The sequence below is a fragment of the Acomys minous genome (genome assembly GCF_964271855.1).
Source record: "Acomys minous genome assembly, chromosome: 8".
NCBI lineage: Eukaryota > Metazoa > Chordata > Mammalia > Rodentia > Muridae > Acomys > Acomys minous.
Genome location: NC_140489.1, coordinates 73,038,976 through 73,061,303, shown reverse-complemented (window position 1 = coordinate 73,061,303; position 22,328 = coordinate 73,038,976). Strand labels below are relative to the sequence as shown.

Below are 22,328 nucleotides of genomic sequence, written 5' to 3'. Positions count from 1 at the left end.
CCAGTTTTGCTGTGTCCCCTCACTGACACTTTCACAGCTGTGCTGTGGACAAATCTGTTGTTTTTCCTCTGACCCGTCCTGTCTGACATTAGGCTCCTGGGATCCAGTCTTGCTAGTGGGCCACTCATCTGTCATGATAAGAAATACTATCGGGACAGGCATCTTGCTCAAGTTCTGTTATTAGCTAAAAACAGCACCTCCTTCATTTACTCAAAGTCAAGTCCTTCCAAAGTGTTAACCAGGGCCAAAACAGGTTTTTTTCCCCCAAAAGTAAAAATTTCAAATAGCCAACAAAAACATAATCATTACTGGTTCATTTGTTTCTGATCTCTATAAGAACTAAGGACAAGGCACCAGTTCAACAGAGGGCCGACATTGGCCCTCATAAGTTGGAAGTTTTCCAAACAAGGAAAACTAGAGTTTTGTTTGTTTGTTTCTGTTTTGCTAGAGTTCATTAGAGACCCAATTTAATATCCTCTGAGGCCGTTGAATGTTTAGGTAGCTAGCATCCCACTCCTTCCCCTGAAGTTAACAAGAATGATGTGAGAACCATCACAGACGGCAAATGATATTTGGGAAATCTGACATCACTTATTTTAAAAAGTCCATATGTTTTGAAGTGCAATATGGAAAATGTCCGCCATAAGCTCTATGATATGTATGCCACTGACATACTAATTTTTTATCTGAATGATACAGTTAGATAAGCACACAAATACAGGCATAGAGCTATTCATTTTATTACTACTTATAATTACTACTTATAATAGCAAGAAAATAAGTGACATAATAAGGGTATACTACCCAATGGCACATCTGGCAGCCATTAAAAAAGATGGAATAGAAGAGCATCAGATATATAAAGGTGCTTGAAATATTTTGCTTGTAAAATATAATTACAAAGTCAGTATCTACTTCTACACCAAGCAATGCATGACTAGCCAACTGAAAATCCAAAATGGTTTCATGTGTTTGTAAGTTATATAAGCTTTATAAAATGTACAGGTTTATATGTAAGAACATAAACTTATAACCTGTAGTTCAGTTCATACGTTTGGATACATTTAAAGAAGTTGAATAAAGGGACACAACAGTGAGGGTGGAGCACAGAGGGTCACTTTAGCTCAACAAGACTTACTCCAGTTGATCCCAGGTCTTTCTGTCAGGAAGTAGTGAGGTGTGTTTAGCTTCTTCCATGTGCGTCCTTAAGTCTGTTTTGGATTTGAACTTCACATGGCAGCTGTAGCACCTGCACTGGTGAACCTGCCTTCGAATGAAATTGACCAGCTTCACTTGCTGATAGAAATTCAATCCTGAAAATCATTAGACAACCTTCAGCATTATTTCTGTATTGTCATTAATTTATTTCCTTAAAAAATTTAAATTTATTTTAAACTGTATATGAAAACTTAAAATATTTGTGTGCTATCATGTAATGTCTTAAGATCTATAATTGCACAATACTTAACATTTTTATGTTGAAAACATTAAAAATCTTTTGTTGTAATATCTTACAAGAGACACTTATCCTAACTAACCAACCTGAAAACATGGGATAATCAGAGTGGACACCAATATAGGGCTTCTATGGTACAGTCTATGCTAACCGCCTTTTAATCTCCAAACATCATCACACGGGTAGAATCATTATAGTAACATTACTCATTAGGAAACTGTCCAAGCTTTCACATCTGGGAAATGGTGGAGCCACAATCTCACACCAAGCTGGTGGTTCTGCAGCCTATGGTCTTGACTAATAAACCAATTAGTGCAACATCTATGCACATCTATATAGCAGCAAAGCAATGTCATATCCAGGTGCCCAGGGAAGTAGTCAGTGTATTGAAAAGGGAGACAGGAGCTTTTCAATATATTAGATCCACTAGGAAATTAGAAAGTGATGTCTCAACATTTCTAACATGGCAGTCACCCTGAGAGTGGTATAGTTGATCACATCTGTAATAACCAACAGCAGCTATTCTGCCAAGCCCAGCAAAGCACTGCAACAGGTATTTCTGAACATACGCTTCACTACTTTATGCCCTGAGGTCTAGTGTCATATACACAGTAAGTGCGGGAGTCGGAACAACACTGTAGTCTGACTTCAAGAATCTGAGCTCTTCTCTGGGTGTGGTAGTGCATGCCTTTGATCACAGTACTCAGAAAGCAAAGGCAGGCAGATCTTTGTGTGTTTGAAGCTGGCCTGATCTGCATAGCAAGTCTAGGTCAGCCAGAGCTGCATAGTGAATGAATCCCTGTCTCAAAAACAAAACAAATAAATACATTATAATTAAAAATATCCTAAGCCTCAAACCACCTGTGCTCTTTCTTTCTGCTGGCTTCTTGCATTTTATTAAGCACTCATATATGTAGAAGAAAGTATGTGGAATTATGAAAAAATAAACATTTGAACATTATAGTTCAGAACAGCCGAGAACCACTGCTCCAGTGAGTTCTCACAGGAATGTCCGCACAGAGATGGAGTGTGTGCCTGCAGCCCCCAGTCACAGCTAAAGGACACAGGGCCTCCCTGACAGGATGGGTCATAAAAGCGTAGCGTCATGGAAAACAACATCCCAACCAAACTTACCATGCTCTGACTTTATTCTGAGGAGATCAAACTCATGTGTGTCCTGAAAAAGGGAAGGAATATATTTGTAAGCATATGAATTATGTTATCTTTCAGGCTAAAGCTATAAACAGACATCTGATTCACTGGGGCTTGAATACGTTAGAAGCAGCACTTCTTCTGAGTTCAACATCTTCTGCTTCTGAAACCTTCTAATTCTAACCACCTCCCTCCATGGTCAGCAGTTCTTTAAAGCACAGTCCAAGGCACCAATCAGTTAAAACGCTTTAATTAGTTACAGCTTATTGACGCAGCTTTTATCATGTCTGAAATACCTAGCCTGATAAAAGTGTGTGGTAAATTGTGACTGTAGATTGTAGTATGCAGGGCATCTGGACTACAGCAAGTAATGTTTTACACAGTCAAGTTTGTGGGGCTTACTTATTTATTTAGTTGTTGTTGTTTTCTAAATTAATTAATGCTTACATATACATTTATATTATTCACATATATACAATAAACAACATATAGCATGGGGCTTATTTTTCAGCCAAGGTTGTTCTTGACTTCCATCTACTCATCCTGCCATGCTTTCTTCGGACTGCCACAATATAGAGACTTATGTATTCTGCTTTCTCCTTTCTCCAGTTGTCCTTGTAAATGTTCAAACTTACCACCTCACAGAAAAACCATCCAGTTCCCTGTGGCAGCATTTTGTGCAGTACCACTGGATGCAGGATGGCCAGGAGTTCATGACATGCTACCACGGAGAGTAACTGAGCAGCATCAGTGACCCTTGCGGGGATACCAAGGTCATTCCTATACGATGATATATCTATAAATCTCCATATATCTATCTTATTAGCAGCATATTATAGACATACAGATTCATAAAAATATGTGCCCATCGTGTTCCTAGCTCTGCCTAGGTCCTTACTGTGCTGAACTAAGAACAGAGCTTCTGAATGAGGAGGAGTGAAGGTGAGTGAAAAAGAGATGACAACTATAGACAGACATAGCTGAGAAGACAGGGAGAGAATGTCAGAGCTCCTCAGAAACATTTTATTATTATTATTATTATTACTGTTGTTGTTGTTATTATTATTATTAGTTTTTCGAGACAGGGTTTCTCTGTGTAATAGCTCTGGCTTTGGCCTCAAATTTACAGAAATCCTCCTGCCAGTGCCTCCTGAGTTCTGGAATTAAAGGCCTGTGCCACCACGCCCAGCTGAACTATTCCATTATTATTATCATTATCCCCGAGTTGTTGTGATACGGTCATATTTGAGTAGATATTTTTTTTTTTTAGCCCAGCATCCAGCCAAGGGGCAGAGCAACACATAGGGAGCATCTTTTGGATATACTGTGGTGAAGAAAGTTTCAGAATCACCAGCTTCAAGCTTCACCTTAATATAAACATGACACTCGGAGGGCAAAGCAGACCAGGACTGCTCCACATTTCTTCTTTCTCGTCTCTGGTTGCTGAAGTGGCTCTAAGCTCACACTATGTCCAGTTCCTCTTTGGACCTTTGCAAATAGCCAGTCCTCTGGTCTTTCTATCCTAGTCAAAAATATAGGAACAACAGGAAAAAAGACCCCAGAAGCCTCTACATTTGGATACTGTCACTGTGGCTGCAGATCTCTGAGGTCCTGAGCTAGAATTGTGAGGGAAGCACCTCAAGAGTGGAAGCAGAGACCTGTGGCATCTAAGCTAGCAGCCAGCTCAGGTCCAACTGACTGTCCTCCATACTGCACCATGCTCCCTTCTCCTCAATGGGCCTGGCCTATCTCTTCTTTGTCCAGTGCACTTTCAGGGATGGAGTAATGATTAGAGGATGTGTGTTTTAGTTTCTTGCCTGTTTCCACACTGAGATTTAACATACCTTGACAAACGACAAGGACACATAACAAAAACAACAGTAACACCATAGCAAACCTTCAAGGAGAAAGGATGAAGCTGAGAGTGACAAATAGTGCTGCTCAGTTCTTTCTCCTGACTGTTCTGGACCCAGTTGATGGAGTGGTGCTGTCCACGTTTAGGGAAGTGAGCTACCTAAATGAGCTTAATCAAAGAAGGTCCTCACACATGCTCAGAGGCTCCTCTCCTAGGCTATTTCAGGTTCCATCAACTCCACAACAAGCATAAACCATCACAGTGAGTAAATGAGGATCCAAAGACCCCCAGCTCCACACTGTCAAAACAAAACAAATCAAACAAAGATAAAAGCACTCACCTTCATGTGCACATACAATTTATCTATTGTCTCCTCTTGCTTTTCACAAAATAGACAGACAGCAGAGACAGGGTACTCCTGCCAATCGGACCAGTCACTAGGTTAAAAACAGAAGACAGAAAACATGGCCATCATTTCCCTAGAGATGGACAACATGGCGACACCACACTGGTGTATCTTTCCTAGCAAACACCAATCTTTGAGTCTGACATTTTGGTAAAAACTGTTACATCCCTTTATGACTTTCAGATACAATGTCTGAAATTCCAAGCATGAGTTGACTAGAAACAGCCAGTAAGTGCTGCCCCACTTTCTTTGTTTGTCATCTTTTGAACAGTGGCTGGAGAGACCGGAAGTGGTGTGATATTTTCTGGAGTTTGACTCAAAAAGGCCCCCTATCAAGACACGGGATGCTCTCCATTAACTTGGAGCACTAAGTGCACAGGGTGTAAGCTGAGATGCTGGGAATAGGCTTCCCCATGGTGGACGGCATAGTTTTACACAGTCTACACATATATTTTAAGAGTGAAACACTGATTATTTTAAATGGGGAAATGTTATATCTCATGGTAGCTCGGAAGGCAGACTGGAGCTGGAGAGGTGGCTCAGAGGTGGAGTGCCTGACTCACAATCGTGTGGACTAGAGCTGAGATCCCCATGTAGAGCAGAGTTCCCACATAAGTCTGTAACCCCATCTTTGAAGGAGGTATAGACAGGAGAATCAATTGAGCTTGCTGAATTTCAATGTAGCCTAGAAAACACAGCCCCAGGCAGGTTCATGGAGAAAGTCTGCCTGAGTAACAGGAGGAGGCTACCCAGTGCTCTATTCTGGCTTCCGAGCTCATGCAGTTATACCCATCCACAAACACAAGTGTGCACACACACACAAACAAGTGAGTCTTCAAAAATGCATACAGGATACTTTTTACTACTTCCTCTAATTCTATACATTTATGTCTTGAGACATTCCCAACTTCCTCCTGTTATCCAGATAGAAACACTGCCAGTAGGGAAGAATTGTGATGATAAGGAAATACACATTTAAATTAGAACAAGGGAGAATTTCTCGTGGCACATTAAAAATCTATAACTTTGTTATGTTAGAGAGAGTTGATACCCTATGAGCATATACAGAGGGAGGTAATCCCCCTCAGGAACAGTCACAGGGGAGGGGAATAAGGGGAAAATGGGAGGGAGGGAAGAATGGGAGGATACAAGGGATGGGATAACCATTGAGATGTAATAAGAATAAATTAATAAATGAAGAAAAATGTGGTACAAAAAAAAAAAAAGAAGTTATCTGCTATAACTTTGAAGATCAACTCAATTTCTGACTGAAAAGCAGTAACTGAGGAGATGGCTCAGTGGTTCAGAGCATGTACTGCTTTCATAGAAGACTTGAGTCTGGTTCCCAGCACCCATGTCGGGTAGCTCACAGCCCTAGTTTAAGCTGTTTTTGGAGTTGTGGGACCTTTTAGATGTGGGACCTTAGTTGGCCAACTGAGGGCCATGGAGGCAGGTAGAGGGTTGTAACTGCATAGGTTCTGGCCCAAGGTTCTTGCTCATCTGAAGATGGCAAGAGTTTTGTTGTAAGCTTCCTCAGCAGTGGTGGAACCCTGGCGTCCATGACTGCCCTGCCACAAAACCATTAGTCCAAACCAAGCCTTCTCTTCAGTTGCCTCTTGTCAGGTACTTAGGTTGTATAGTGATGAGGAAAGCAACTTAAGGAGCAGGGCTATGCATACTTTAGCACGGAAATACTGTTTTTGGGCCCTGCAATATACTTTCATTTAGTGAAATCTCTGCAGTTAAAGTGCAGTTACACGGCCACACGTAGCTGCAAGAAAGGCCGCGGAAGTCTCTTATTTACACGGCATATAGCACCCTGATAGTTACCAGGGTTTTCATTACTAAGGAAGAAGCAGAAAATGGGTGCACAGAGACAAGCGGAAATCCCTGTCACTGAATGTATGGAATGTGATGTCTCTTTTGGTGCCATCACTTTCTAACTGGGATCTGAGACAGGCTGTCTAACTAATCTGTGCCACAGCGTCACTACCAGACTCAAACGGTACCACTTCAAAGGATGGATATAAGAATCAAATAATAGACTGTCGAACACTGTATTAGGATATGTGATTATTCAAAGTGTGAATTTATTTTCTTTATCCAAATTCCCTTTGATGGTATTTTTATGTAAGGTAGAAAGGAATATGAAGAAATCAGAGAGCCTTAATCAGATTTCTAGATTTACTGTTATTGTACCTTCAGCAGGTTTTGTCTAAGATGCTAACAATACATATTCGTGTTCTTAGCATAATTACTGTATTTGTATGTCCTGCTCTCTGCCTGAAAAAGTAGAAGGTAAAACAAATAAACAAAACCCCAAGCCAATCTCACCCAAAAGTATCCTAGGGATTTTTATGTGAAAATTATTTTAATTTAAAAATCTTGCCATTTTCATGAAAGGATGCATGGTTTAAAGAGACTTTCTTTTATTCTCTCTCTTTTGAATGTTAATTATAGACCAAATTAAAGAACTGTCTGCCTGTTCTTCAACACTGTAATTAACCAGCAGCAGTGACACGCCTTACTCTTCCTGAAGGTCCAGCAACTCGCGATCATCTTCCGACTGCACCTCTTCCCATGACTTCCCAAATTCCTTTTTAGGGAGAACAGAGAGAGTTTAGACAGAGTAAGGAGAAGAGAGAGAGAAAAAAGTGAGAAGTAGACACAGAACTTAAATATCAGCACCACTAAAACAAACCCACTCAGATGGCTTTGAAGCAGTACAAGTTAGATTTATTTAAAAGTTCACTGCCATGATTGAGATGACTAAATCCTGAAATGCTAAAAGCTCAAATAGTAAATGTATTTGTTTCTAAAGAAACAGCAGTAGCTTTTTAATCATGCCTTTCTTTCCAACCCCCACCGCCTCTTAATTTTAAATCACTGTTTTTCAACCCTGGATATATATTAGAATCCCTTGAGGATCTGTATTGTTTTATTTTGTTTAGCAAAAACCACCAAGAGCTCCTAGAAAAGACTCTGAAATACCACCTAGCTGCGAGTCCACTCTTTTGACATTGCAAAACGATGTTATTATCTACAGAGTTCACACTTGAGAACAACACAGTGAAGTTACAGTTAGCCCCAGAATGGTAACAACCACCACCACAGCTGCAGCCACCTGAGGTTGAGGAAATGGCTCAGAGGATAAAGTATTTGCTGACAAGTGTGATAACCTGACTTTGGATCCCCAGAACCTACATAAATGTCAGGGAGGCATGTTGGTCACGTGTAATCCCTGCACTGGGGAAGTGCAGACAGGGGATCTCTGGGGCCAGCTGGCTAGCAAGAGTAGCGTAATCGGCGAATCCTGGGTTCAGGGAGAAATGGTTCCAATAAAGTGGAAAGTGATGGGGAGGACGTTCAATATCAACTTCAGGTGTCTGCATGTATGTGCATGCACACAAGCTCTCATGCACACTATATACATATGGGGGGAAAAGAAACCAAAACAGCACCAACAAAAAACATCTCCCAGCACTGGGGAGGCAGAGGCAAGCGAATCTCTGTGAGTTAGAGGATAGAGGATAGTCTAGTCTACAGAGCAAGTTCCAAGACAGCCATGGCTACACAGAGAAACCTTGATTCAAAACAACAACAAAAATAAAAAACAAAATAACACCCAAAAAACTCAACCCAACCCAACCCAACCCAACCCAACCCAAAAATAAAACCCCTAAAGCGTGAAAACAATAAACTCCCCAAGTCCCAAACCACCACACACACACACACACACACACACACACACACACACACACACACACACACACGCAAATCTCATAACATTTTAAGGAGGTCTCTGATTTTTGGGCTGTACTCTTAGCTGTATATTTTTGCTCGCAGCCTGAAAGTTGGATACTCTTGTACAGACTGTTTCCATTCTTGTTCTCTTGTTGTCTGTTCCCCAGACAGCAGCCAGTATCTTCATAGTTCGAACCCAGTTCAGAGTTCTGACCAGGATTTTTGTATTCCCATGGCTTCCTCTGGCTCCTTCTGCATCCTTATGCCTGCTGCCCCTTTCTTCCTCAGGATGCTCCAGCCTGGCTGGTCTTCTTGTTATACTCTCACTGTAGCTGTGATCATCTGTGCAAGCCTAGCACAACACCAGCATTTTATCATGCTTGATGGAGGGGCCCTTGAGGGCCCCACCCCTACTGAGGCAATTAACTGTTGTTGGAGGAGGAGCTGTGACTTTCTTCAGTGGTAGTAGGCACTGGTAGGTTACCCTTGCTCCAGTAAATACTCCTGGCCCCCATCCCCCAAGCTCAGTCAAGAGACTCTACACAAAAAAGAAGACATAAAGAAAGGTATGAGATAGGGAGACTTGACAGGAAGAATGGTTCTGTGTGTGTGTGTGTGTGTGTGTGTGTGTGTGTGTGTGTGTGACAGAGAGACAGAGACAGAGAGAGACAGAGAACGTGGGGGGGGGGAGGGAGCGAGGTGTGAAAATGATTAAAATTCATTACATAAATGTATATAACTCAACAATGAAAAAGTAATAACAAGACTCCTATTCCAAGCTACTTAGCATTCCTCCATGATGTGGAGGCATCGTGGGCACTGTTTTGTGTGTGTGCTTGTGTTTTTATTTGCTTGTCATTTCCTCCCTTGAGTGTCCAAGGAGACACGGCCTTTGTTCCTGGCTACATTTTCTGATTCTGCCCATAGTAGGTCCTATCGAGTTTTTTGTTTTTTTTTTTAATTGTAACTGAAAAAGAGGAAAAAAAAAAAAAGGGTTTCTCTGTGTAGCATTGGCTGTCCTGGACTCACTCTATAGACCAGGTTGGAAAAATGTGAAAATTTAAGGTCAGTTTAGATCTTACTTCAGAAAGACTTTGTGAGGTAGTTAAATGATGTCTACAAAGTACATCCTGAGTATGAATAGGTATTCAATATCTATTCAAACCTTTTATCTTTTACAGTCAGTGGATAAGTGCCACTTTTAGGGGCCTTTGTGTGGCAAGTAACAATGTCAGCAAAGCCCTCTAGAAGGAGTTAGGGTGGTCTATCCTGGTCTAATAATTTCTATTTCTTCTTTGAACTGTTTTTCTGCTTTATGACATGTCTTCTGTCACTCAAGTCTGCCAAAGCAGACACATACCAAAGCCGATGGAGGCCTGCCCCTGGACATCTTCTCAAAGAGCTGATAGAGGTTGGGTCAAGCCCAGTCTGGCCAGCTGTAAGCACAGCCATCCTTTTCACTCAGCGCCTTTCTTCTGGAATACTACAACCGAGATTTTCTCAGCTATGGACATGCCTTCCTCCTAAAATAAAGGGATTCATTTAGCTAAAACAAAGAACTATGTGCACCATTACACTTTAGAGGGAGCAAGAAAATCTATCATTCATCAGCTTAATGAGAGGCTTTGAAACTGTCATTACTTATTAGCCAAACAAAGCATAAACTCAGACATGCTGAAATCCACCACACCGTCATTAGAGACAGTTAATCTGAACTCTGTAATGCACTTTCAAAAGTCATCATAAGTGTCTGAAGCTCATTATAGGACACCAAGTCTGGTTTCAACACTGTAAACAGGATCTCTGCACGAATTTTGGTAATATATTAAAAACTTCATGCCATCCTTGGTCTCCCTGGGCTGGGGTTTATGGCCACACGTTTACTGCTACAGGACATTCAGGGAGCAGCCGTCTGCGATGTTACTATGTGAGATGAGCAGATGATGCTCAAACAAATGCTTTGAGGCAAAGGAAAGCAGATTTTTTTTCCCCACTTTGTAACTCAAGCATAATTTTGCAGCTTTCTGAGTGTTCACTATAACCTGTATTGATTTGTCTTCAAAATGCAACTTTTAAAATTTACCAAAACAAGAAGAAAATCTATTTTCATTAGTCTATTAGGAGATTAACAATATGCACTTGACAGTGGTCTAGACTTTGTAAAATACTTTGCTTATGGACAAGAGCTACAGGGGGAAACATGGAAAAAAACAAGGCTCATGACTTCCAATTAAGACACTGTGCTAATGAATCATGTCAGAAAAGCTAAGAACAGAAGAAAAACAAAGTTTGGAAGGCATGTCTGTAAAGATGTTCAAAACACCCCCTCAAACCTCTGCATCAGATGGCTTGTGAGCAGTGAGAGGATGGAAGAAAAAAGAGAACAGATCCCCTTCAAGCAGTACGCCCTACACACACACACACACACACACACACACACACACACACACACACACACACATCTTTATATGTTAAGTATTTATAGGAGTATATCAAAACTCTTTAGGCTAGAGGAGCCTAGATCTATGTAGTTTTGTATATTTTAAGATTAAATAAAATGGAACAGACCAAATAGTAAAACCAAAACAACAGTTTTCTTTACAAAACTCTGCATTTGAGGCATGAGTGCCTTGGGACTATGTGGCTGAAGGCCAGTGACATTAAGCAGTTTGTTGTCCCCAAGGCTGGAACATCTGATGGTGAAACTAAGAGAGAGAGACCTCATGTCTTAAGAATTACCCTCGTCTTTCGCTGATGAGAAGCAAGATTTGAGGTAGATGATCCAGACTGTGCAAAGGAGTTTCAATGTGTCTGCAAGTCTGTTAGGTTCAAAAACTAACATAAGCTATTAAAGATGCGAATCATCTCACCTAAGAAGAGGCAAAACATTTGTCAATTTGCTCAGGCCGGAGGGGAGCTGAAAACAGCCTCTCTGTCCTTGGCTTTGCCATCTTTGGTGAACTGCTAGAGCGCATCTTGCCAGGATATCCAGGATGCCCTGGAGATGCAAGAAGGGTTTGAAATGGAGCAAGAAGCTCCACAGTGGATGGTTGTACTACTGTTTGTAGACCCCGCAGAGAAGGCTGAAGGCTGATTTTGGACAAGATTCTCATCAAGTGTGCTTACACCAGCCTCCTATTCCAGTCTCTGAACTCTAGTAGAGATCTGACCAGCCACCCTATCTGAAAAATGGTTCCTTCTGCCTCAGTCTTCTGCTGTCTAGAAGGCACTCGAAAGTACGTGGAATGCATGAAACAGACAGAAGGGATTCTTAGCACAGACTACCAATACAGCTTTATCATTTGCCCGTGTCCTCGTGAGGAATAAACCATGGATGTCTTTCCTTCTTTTGCTTTTATTTGGAAAAAGTAAGGTTTTTATCATTACCTATCACTTAGGTAAAATTTTAGGGAATTTATTCTTCATGTTAATGACTTATTCTCATTAAATATTGTTCATTAACATGTCTAAAATAAAACTGTAATGATACTGAAAAATTACTGGCTTTAATTTTTCTCTGATGTTGTAATAATACTATTTGTAAAAGTCTCTTGTATGTATATCCTAAGTGTTATGATGATTTTTACTTATTACCAGACTCTTTAAGCACCCACAGGATATTGTTAAGGCTGAGTATCTGGACTTCTTTAATTCAGGGCAGTCATACATCTCAGGGTCTTTATTGCTTTCTTTTGTCCTGTTCAAAAGTGTTTGTATCATATTAAAAATGCTAATGCATCAGAATCCATTTTATCTTTTCTTAATCATTTTTATATTTATTAATCATTTACTTCAATACTAACTATGCTTGTTAGTCAGAATCATAATGCACAGATTAAAGCCAGCTTTACTCTCTGGTTTCTTACTAGAAAACAGGTTTTGCTGTTGTCTTGAATAGGTCATCACAAAATCAACACTTCTCAAAAAAACTCAGCCTAATGCTCGCTTCGGCAGCACAGATACTAAAATTGGACTGATACAGAGAAGATTAGCATGGGCCCTGTGCAAGGATGACATGCAAATTTGTGAAGTGTTCCACTTTTTTAAAAAAACCTTTCATTCTTAGGTTTGGAGATGGAGGTTGAAAAGAAGGAAGGGGAAATATTTAACTATATAGGGAAGATATATTATTATTATACATATATACAATAAATTACCTACAGCAAGAAGAACCATGAAACAATCAAGAATTATATAAATGTTGCATTTTTAGTGTTTTGGCTATTTGTATTTGGCAGCCTTGAAGAAAATATCTTTCCTATTTTGGTGTGTCTAAAATTTTGAATGTACATCAATATCTATCATATTTCATCATTATCAACGTAAAACAACTGTCTAGACCTAAAAAGTTCTTAACTCCTAAACAACTAAGCTTCATTGTAAAACTAAGCTACCTGGTCTTCAACTCCATCAGACATTTGAGAAGAAATAAAATTGATTACCTGTGTATATAGGGGGTACAGGTTAGTAGCTTCCCAAATTAGAGGCTGACACAGATAGTTTGCTACCTGAGCTGTCACCCAAAACTCTAACACGTTGGAGCATCATCTTCAGCCTTCTGGCCCAGTATATCTGACAGGCATATTTGTAAGGCAGGAACTTTTGAGGACTTGCTTACCCTGTCTTGGCAGAGTTTGGCTGTCAACTCTGCCTGCATCAAAACTTGCCCTTTTTTAAGCAGAATTCTGTCTGGTAAAAATGAGGACATTTTGCCAAGTTGTTTGTTCGCCACATTTGAAGCCATCTCCCTAAGGAGGTTCTTTGATGCTCAACATCCTCTTTGAGGTAGTCTGGGTGTTGCCAGGAGTTAACCTGTCTCACTGTCAATGAATCTTTAAAATAATAAAAGAATTTTTAAATGCCATATTCTGTATGTCTCAGAGGTTTTTGAAGACCTTATCTGACTACTTTACCTTATCTTTCTATAGAATGATATTTATCTGTTGCACCTAAGATATCACATTCTTGTGATAAAAATAGACTAGTAATTGATATGACCATGATTTGGTCAACTAACAATTAACTTGTATAACTTATTTATCCTAAACAGCCTGCAGTAGCACTTTCAAAGTATTGGAAGTAAACCTTGTATTATAATTGAGTTATATGTGTACAATACCTCATATTAGAGTAGAAATATATGTAGTGTGTATGATGGATAATCTTACATTTGAATTTTATACCATTGTTTCTAAAATTAAACTTAATTTTGCATCTATATACAAAATTCTATACCAGTGAATTAAAAATAACCTTGTGAGTGACAATTAAGGAATTAAGTTGAAGGAATTAAGTTTAATCCTAGCACTTGGGAGGTAGAGGCAAGGGGATCACTGTGAATTAGAGGCCAGCCTGGTCTACAGAGTGAGTCCAGGACAGCCAAGGCAACACAGAGATACCCTGACTCTAAAAACAAAATCAAAACAAAACAAAACAAAAATTTAATAAGAAAAAGAAACAAAAACAAAACCCAAAAACCCTCCACCTAAAGAATCCAGTGAAGGCACCAGCACTATCTCACCTAAAGCCAACAGATGCAGTGGATCACTAATGTACCCTGGCTTTGTGAGTGTGTGGGAGTAACTGAACCTCCCTACACCCTAGTTTCTTTAGCTATAACAAAGGCTTTCCTATTACTGCCTGTGTCCTGGGAGGGTGGCCAAATGATCCAGTACATAAATACCTGGGATGGTGCGTGGCTCATAGAAAGATCTCTGCCAGTTGCTGTTATTTTTAAAATGGGATTTATGTCAATATTATATGATTTCATTTTCATTTCATATTTACTAAGACCACTGCATTCTCTTGAGGCATGAACTACTACAGCAAATCTGTGGTTAGTGCATCCATCATGTTCTCCCTAGGGACAGCTGGCACTCATAAATAATGTCAGCTTGACAGCCAGCCACACTACTTGATGCTCAGGGATCAAGAGGTAGTTAGCAATGGCTTACAACATTCCAGCAGAATATGAGTGTGCGGACTCATTGAAGTCTTCCTTCTAGGTAAAGACTCCAGCTCTACCGCGTCCTGCCAACTCACAGCTCTTGTGTATTAGTTGAAAAGGGCCCCGGAAGGAAGAATTATTTCCTAGCTTACTGCAGCAGCTGCACACTCCAGCCAGTGCTGGAGTCCACTTCATGTTGGAGTGGGCTGGGCCTTGAAGCAGCATTCCCTCTAGTAAGTCATGACAATGCTTTTAAGAGAAGATGGAAGGACTCAGATGATGCCTTTGCCTTTGGCTGGCTGTAAAACATTTGTAGTAAACCTTGGCAAGGTCCCAGAGTCAATCTTTAAGCACATGCTAAACTTACTCCTTGAAGAGAATTTCAGTCTAACACATTATATGACTAGAGTTAGAACATAAAAAGTGCACGTTAGAGCAGAGGTTTCCAACACAGATCCTGTATATTGCTTTCTGTCCAACACATACGAAGTGGCTGATAATATTCACTCAGCCTTTCCAAATCAACAGGCTTAGATTTTAATGTACTTGTATTGAGAGGGGGAAAAACAAACAAATAAAACAAAACTCTTGCTTCAGAAAACACCCGAATCAGAGCTTTCATCTTTCTGTAAAATGAATTACTCTGTTCCTATGGATGGGTGGTATACCTCATTATACATAGCTAAGAAGTTGGAAGACTGCGGGCAGGCCTGGTACTGTTCTCTAGTCATTATGTCTGCCCACATCCCCTCCCAGGATTCTAAACAACTCCAGTGAGTTTGTCTCTAGCTGAGTACCTCTTCTTGTCCCCAAAGGATGAACCCACAGCAGGCAGGAGACAGGAGAGAGACTTTGTAATTTAAGACATTTAAAATCCTTGGCATGGGCTACCAAACAAATAAAAAATATTTGCCTAGCAAAATGGAGCAGTTTCTCTGAAACTTACCTCAAAAATAAGCTGGCAGACAATGGTACAGATGCACATTTTATTTTGAGGACAAAGGAAGGATCATTTAGGGAGATGGGAGAAGAGTAAAGAAATTGCTTTTAAAGAATTAGCTTATGTAGTACCTAGCCATCCAATGTTCAACAAATGTGTTTAACAACTGAATACACAAGCCTTTGGCTTCAAGCCGCCAGGTAATATAAATGGGGAATGGTATGAAGAAAATGAAATATTGTTTGTTTTTCATAGTTGCTATCGCATTGCATTCTAGAGATACATTTGTCATCTTTACTGTGGAAACATCTGTCAATCCAAAGACAACGAGTCACACTTGCTTTGTGAGCCACTGCTAACTACTTCTTAATAGTTTCTCATTGCCTTTTCCCCTTTGTCCTGACTCATTCATCTCTGCGACATTACTTGGCTTGTAGAAAGATTTTGTTTGCAGTATTGTAACTGAATTCTAAACTATGCAAAGCAAGACTTACCAAGTAATTGATGACATAAAACCGGTCATATTCCCTGTTCTTTGGATTGATCCTACGATGCTGTTTTTTCCTCATGTGATCCTTAAGTGTGTTTTTGTCTCTGAATGTCTTTTCACAGTACAAACACTGTAAACTAAGAGAAACACATAGCCATTGCTAAACACATCTCTTGAACAGTTGTTGCAAGAGCCTTATTTTTAATTTTACATTTATTTATTTGGGTTATACAAAATGAAGAAAGGTAATATGAATTCTATGAATCCCTCCCTCCCTCCCTTTACCCACTTGGCTTTGTAGAAAGCATGGTTTGCTTGGCTTTGTAGTAGTCTAAACTGGCCAACTTGGCTGTTTAGTTGGAGTTGCGGCAAGGATTGCTCTCTCTTTTTAGACTGAGCAAGCAATGTGACCTTATCTTCCCTGCCACACTGGTTGGCATCCCTGGGAACTATATGCCAAGATAACCCTGTCCTTCCTTAAGTTGTGACCTGCAGGGTATCTGGTTACAGCAACGAGAAAAGTGAGCAACATAGATGATAAGCAAATTTTTTATGATATAACTTACATGGTAAGTGTTTGGCATAAGTCATTTTAATGTAATAATTTAAAACCTCACTAGAAGGAAATATAATGTAGATGAAATGCAAATAATACCAAAATATGTAAAATCTCATAATGTATGAAATGAGTAACTTTTATTTCTTTAATTCTAAACTAAATTAATTTAGTAAAATGATTTTTAAAAACTCTGACACATCTAATATTAAATTAGTCTTTGTGAGAGAACACCTACTTGTCCAGTTTCTTCTGTAATGTGCATAGGAATTCAGCGCAGTTCACAATGTTGTCTGGCAAACCAATATTGAAAGCATGCTCTCTGGCCATGTGGTTCAACAGAACAGATCTGCGAAGGAATATGAACAATCTCTATTATTGTAAGTAATCCAAGAGCAAATCAGTCTAGGAATAGCATTTATAACAACTAACCAGAGAATAAACAAGTACTAAATATAGACATAGACCCTTGAGTCTTGTTAGAACGGATATGCTAAACAATACACAAACCCACACCTTCACTTTCTGATAACAGAGTGGCTCAACTCTGTAGGAGCATCAGGTTCTATTTTCTTTCTTTCTTTTTGTTTTTTTGATGATGCTCCAACATTTTAGAGTTTTGGGTGACTGCTCAGATAGCAAACTATCTCTGTCATCCTCACGGTAACCTGGAGGCACAATTATCAGCTTGTAGAATCACTTATACACAAAAGGGAACTTTATTTCTAAATTTATTTCTACCTTATGTTAAAAACATAATGATGTACATATGTATTGATGACTGTATGATATTTTGACATATAGATATTACAGTGCTTAAGCCATACCTGCTCTAACATGGATTACTCAAACATTCTTTAGCTTTTTGTGGTACACAGTACATTAGCACGAGCTCTAGTCACCCTATGGGGCAACAACAGCACACCAAACCTCTTACTGCTATTTCCGATGACTGACACATATCGATCAACTTTGCCTTTTCCACCACTCTTCCAGGCACAGGTAGTCAGCACTCTATTCTCAACTCATACAACCTCAGCTTTTGTTCAGATTCCACATATGAGTGAGATCATAAAATAACTGTTCCTGTGCAAGGCACATTTCAATTGATAACATTCCTCCCAGATCCCATCCCCGTTGATGTGACTGAACTCTTTTACTGAGTTGAGTAGTATTCTATGCTATGTATGTGTTACATGAAAATCTTAATTAGTTCCTAACTTCCTCCTCCCTGCACACCATGAGACAGGGTTTCTCTGTGTAGCCCTGGCTGTCCTGGACTCAGTTTGTAGACCAGGCTGGCCTTGAACTCACAGTGATTTGCCTGCCTCTGCCTCCCAAGTGGTAGGATTATAGTGTGAGTCAGGCTTGAAAATTATAATTCCTATAACCTAAATAACAAGAAGCATATGTATGTAGTATATTGTAACAGGAACTTCTCAGAAATAAAGGTGAGAGTTCAGGAGACGCATGAGTTTGTATGGCACTGTCAGACTGTGCACAGCTGCTGCACAACACGTTTCTTTTATATACTTTACTTTATTCCTTCAAAGTGTTTTTGGATTTTTTAAAATTAGAAATAAAACAACCTTCTTTTTATGAATGTTTGTTACCTTTTCTGTTCATGATACAAGGGGCACATTTATTAATCTCTGCTTAATGAGCCATCTTCTCTAACTGCTTAGTGGTAACTTGCAACTTCAGCTGAAGTACTTTTTGGGTACTTTACACTGCTGTTCAGACCCTCAGAGTTTTCCCAGGATATCCTGTGCATGGGCTGCAGGGCAGAGCCTATGTTGTAGAAGACTCCAGGTAGAAAGAGACTGGGAACTTCTTACAGCAAGTGTGGAGGGCGAATAGATGGCAGCGGTATGATGCACTGGGTTGGAAACTTCCTACCTTTCAATCCACAGTAGGGCAGGGCAGAGACCTTAGAATCAAGGAGAAGGGCCAAAACATGCCTCAGGCTTTTAGGATGAGATGGAGTCAGAAATAACAGCTGGCTAACAGATATCCAAGATCTCTGGCTGTTATGAATTATACTAAATTTACAGATGGGAGCCTCCTTCCGCAATCTCTGCAGATTAAAGGCCCATAGTCAAAGGTTTGAAACCCTAAGCCAGTGGCTGGTTCAAGGAATGTGTGAGGTAAGAGGTATCCCAAATCTCTGTAAACACTGACTCCTGGAGTCTAACAAGAGTTGACTCAGGGGGAGTTGGGGCAGCACTGTTCTTGGGACCTGTTCATGGGTTCCACTGGGTCAAGCCCCATGCCATCCTGACCCTAAGGTTGTTTCCAAGCGTAGCAGGCCTGAGTCACATCTGCCCAGGGTGTTTAGTACTAACATACAAGTTTTGAGACAGACACAGATCCAGCAGTTGGTTGAAGAGCTGCAAAGGTATGGGGGGACCCCCTTATTTCTAGGGTTTGCTGTTCACCCTCAATGTGTTCCTGAGGCCTAGTCCTCTTCTAACTTTCTGGGGGCCTGCCACACAGGTATCTAGATCTTGAAATTGAGGGGTTGAAAGTTAGCACACAGTGTGAGCTCCACTCTGTAAGCTGAGAAAGCTCAAAGATCTTCCCACCTTGCCACTCTGCTTTCTTCCCCAGGTTTCCATGCCCACTTCAGACTTGGAAGGGGTTGAGTAGGTGCAGGGGCAGCATGGAGAGAGGCTGTTACAGAACCAACAGGCGTCACATGGCTCCAGGCTCTGCTCTGGTGATCAGACTATGTTCTTCTACTTTCCATTAGGTTGCCTAGAAGTGGCCCAGTGTGACCAGGAGTTCCTGGAGATTCCACAGCTGACACCCAGGCCCGGAAGGAGGGCACTAGAGAGAGGCAGAACTATCAAGAAGGGGCTTCACTTTCCATTACTGTAATGGTTAATTTATAAGTCCACTTGCATGGTTAAGGAAAGGCCATATAACTAGTAAGGCATTATTTGTGAGGATGCTTATGGAAGAGACTGGTCCATAAATAAGAAAGCTGAACATAGACAAGTACCCTCACCAAAGTAAGGAGGCATGACCCAATCCATTAAGGATTTGGAGAGTGAAATGGACATCTATTTATCTTCTTCTGTCCTTAAGACCCTGAGATGTCACCAGCACTGGTCCTTGGGGTTCCCATGTCTTCAGAATGGGACTAAATTTGTCACTAGTTTTCTTGGATCCTCAGATTATAAAAGGTATTATTTATGGAACTTTCATCCTCCTAACTATATGAACCAAGAGCCATAGTCATGTTCTTTTATAAATTCTACTGGTACCTAAGTAGTTTACTAGCTAATTCAAAATTGGGCAAGTCAACCTATGAGCCTGAGAGAAGAAGGCCAGGGGGGCTGGGATCCTCTGCACCCATTCTCCCAACACAGCAGCAGCTGGCAAGGCTGGGGGTGTCTACAGTCTGCTTGAAGATGACACCTTCTGCTTTATCTCCCAGATTCTTAAGTTCTTTAAGACCAGCCAAGATGATTCATTAAACTTGTTACTTTAAATTAGTTTCACATCAATTTAGCTTTAATTTCCACTGAATTAAGTACACAACAATTTTAACTAGTGTTTCAACTTCTTACCTTCTTTAGAATGTTAATTTTATCATTAATCACACAGTTTTACTTCAAATTAAAAGCTATGGAGAAACTTCTGGTTTTCATAATTTTTATAGTTTTCCATATTCACAATTGTCCTCAAAGGCATGTAATGGTTATGAATATATAATTAAAACATTCTAGATAGAGTTGAAACTTACTTGAAATATTATTTCTATCACTTGTCTTCTCAAGTTTTGCCCTGAACATTTTAGAAACAGAGTTTTCTGCCTCTTCTCCTGGGTTTTATCCCTTTTCCTGGTTTCACAGTAGACACTGTCAGATCTTTCTTATAGCAAATGGTATTAAGTTGAAAGTATGGCTGTTTGAGAACCGTCTACTGCCCCTCCCCTCAGCCCCAAGGATGACAGAATGAGCTCATGCAACTGCCCCTCCCTGAAAGCAGCACAAACAAAACTACTTAGTTCTATCAACCTAGAAACTCACAATCATTCAGAGTATATTTATTTAAGGAAAATGACAAAATGATGGCAGGAATTGTGAGCTTAGGTGGCCTTCTCCCTTTCTTTCTCTGCAGATCCTCTCTAGCTTTCACAGCAGCAGCCTCTTGGCCGAGGGGGCAGCATGGGAGCAGACATACCTCGTCTCTGTAACTACTGACCCTGCCTGGCAGGGGCTGCTCAAGCTCTCTTCACAAAGTTCGTCTTTACTTGATCTGAATCAGCTGACTTAGGGAGTAAAATCTTACCACCTGAGCAGTTGTCCCAAATAATCAAGACTATTTTTATTTATTTATTTATTTATTATTATTTTTTTAAAGATACTGCAGCTGGCTGGATGTGGTGGCATGCACCTTTAATCCCAGCACTACGGAGGCAGAGGCAGGCAGAACTCTGTGAGGTTGACAAAGCAAGTCCAGGACAGTCAGGACTACAAGAGAAACCCTATCTTGGGAAAAACAAACAAACAAACAAAACAATGAAATAAACAAACAAATAAGATAAAAGATAATGCAGCTGCTTGAAAAAAGTATCAATTATGATAAATAATATACTAGATAAACCATCTAAGACAATCTGGGGAGTAAGATATCTTATGAAGCCTTCTGAGAAAGCACGACATACCCACGGGTTTTAGGACATATTCAAGTGTAAGGTTATATGAATACCCGGAAAACACCCAAGAAGACCAACCACAAAAAGGCAGCGACGAGTTATGATCAATGTAAGGTGGAAGTTTGCTCCAACACAAGTAGAAAATCCTTTAACAAAGGGCAGATATTCGCCCACATAATTTACGAAATTTATACAGTGGCAGACCTGTTTCCAAGGAATTCCTCACTGCAAAACATGCACACGCCGCGGAAGCTCGTATCATTTCGCTCTCGCTGTTGCTGATCCAGAATTTCTTTCTGTAAATTATAAAAAGATTTATGAAGCTGTCTTTAAAACACCTGATGGGAGTGTAAGAGTGCAAGGGTCATGTATGAAGTTGCTCATACTTCCATTTTTTTCGTTCTTGTCTTGCACTGAAACCCATCTAAAATCAGAGTCTTGAAGGAGGGCACACAAACCTCCCTCAAGGGCAGGTCCATGCCCAGCAAAATGTGGCCAACATAAGACAAACTCAGTGGTATTTTTGAAAGTTTTTTGTCTCACAGTGTTTTGTCTGGACATTTTTTTTTTAATCATCCAGATCTTTTGCTTATACATTAATAGTTTCTGACTTTGCTTTTATGGGTTTCCTCTGTGTGTCAATGTGTGTATCTAAGCATCTGTATGTGTTTCGTGTGCTTTTTTCTATGATTCTTTTTCCCCTTGTTTATTTTGTTTTATTCTGATTTGTTTCCATTTTATCTTTTATTATCTTTTTAGATGCTTGTTTGTTTTCTAATGTGAGAAAGGGTGTGGATTTGGGTGAATGTGGAAGTGGGGAAGATCTGGGAGGAGTTGAGGAGAAGAAAGCATAATTAGAATATATTGCATAAAAATGGATTTTCAGTAAAAAAAGAAAGAAAGAAAGGAAGGAAGGAAGGAAAGAAGGAAGGAAGAAAGAAAGACACATAACAGTAGAATACAGCAGTCATATGGCAATGGATGGGACTCAGAGTCAACAAGGGAAAGTTCTTCCTGAACCTTCCTTTGGCTTGTGTCAGCCCTTTCCTATCTTCACTCTCTCATCAGACCAAAACCTGCTAAGTTCTTTGATTGCTCTTACCCTTAAATCTCCAT

At 40.1% G+C, this 22,328-nt stretch overlaps 1 protein-coding gene across 1 annotated transcript in view; it reads right to left on the bottom strand.

Annotated features, from left to right (window-relative positions):
- Window positions 1-22,328, bottom strand: part of ZNF277 (zinc finger protein 277) — a 116,306-nt gene that overhangs the window by 444 nt on the left and 93,534 nt on the right. The window contains exons 5-11 of the mRNA XM_084792381.1: window positions 21,417-21,508; window positions 16,785-16,895; window positions 15,995-16,127; window positions 7,398-7,465; window positions 4,804-4,900; window positions 2,591-2,633; window positions 1,139-1,313 (exon numbers count right to left, since the gene is read on the bottom strand). Of these exons, the coding sequence (XP_084648507.1) occupies window positions 1,139-1,313; window positions 2,591-2,633; window positions 4,804-4,900; window positions 7,398-7,465; window positions 15,995-16,127; window positions 16,785-16,895; window positions 21,417-21,508 (719 nt within the window). The remainder of the gene's footprint in view (window positions 1-1,138; window positions 1,314-2,590; window positions 2,634-4,803; window positions 4,901-7,397; window positions 7,466-15,994; window positions 16,128-16,784; window positions 16,896-21,416; window positions 21,509-22,328) is intronic.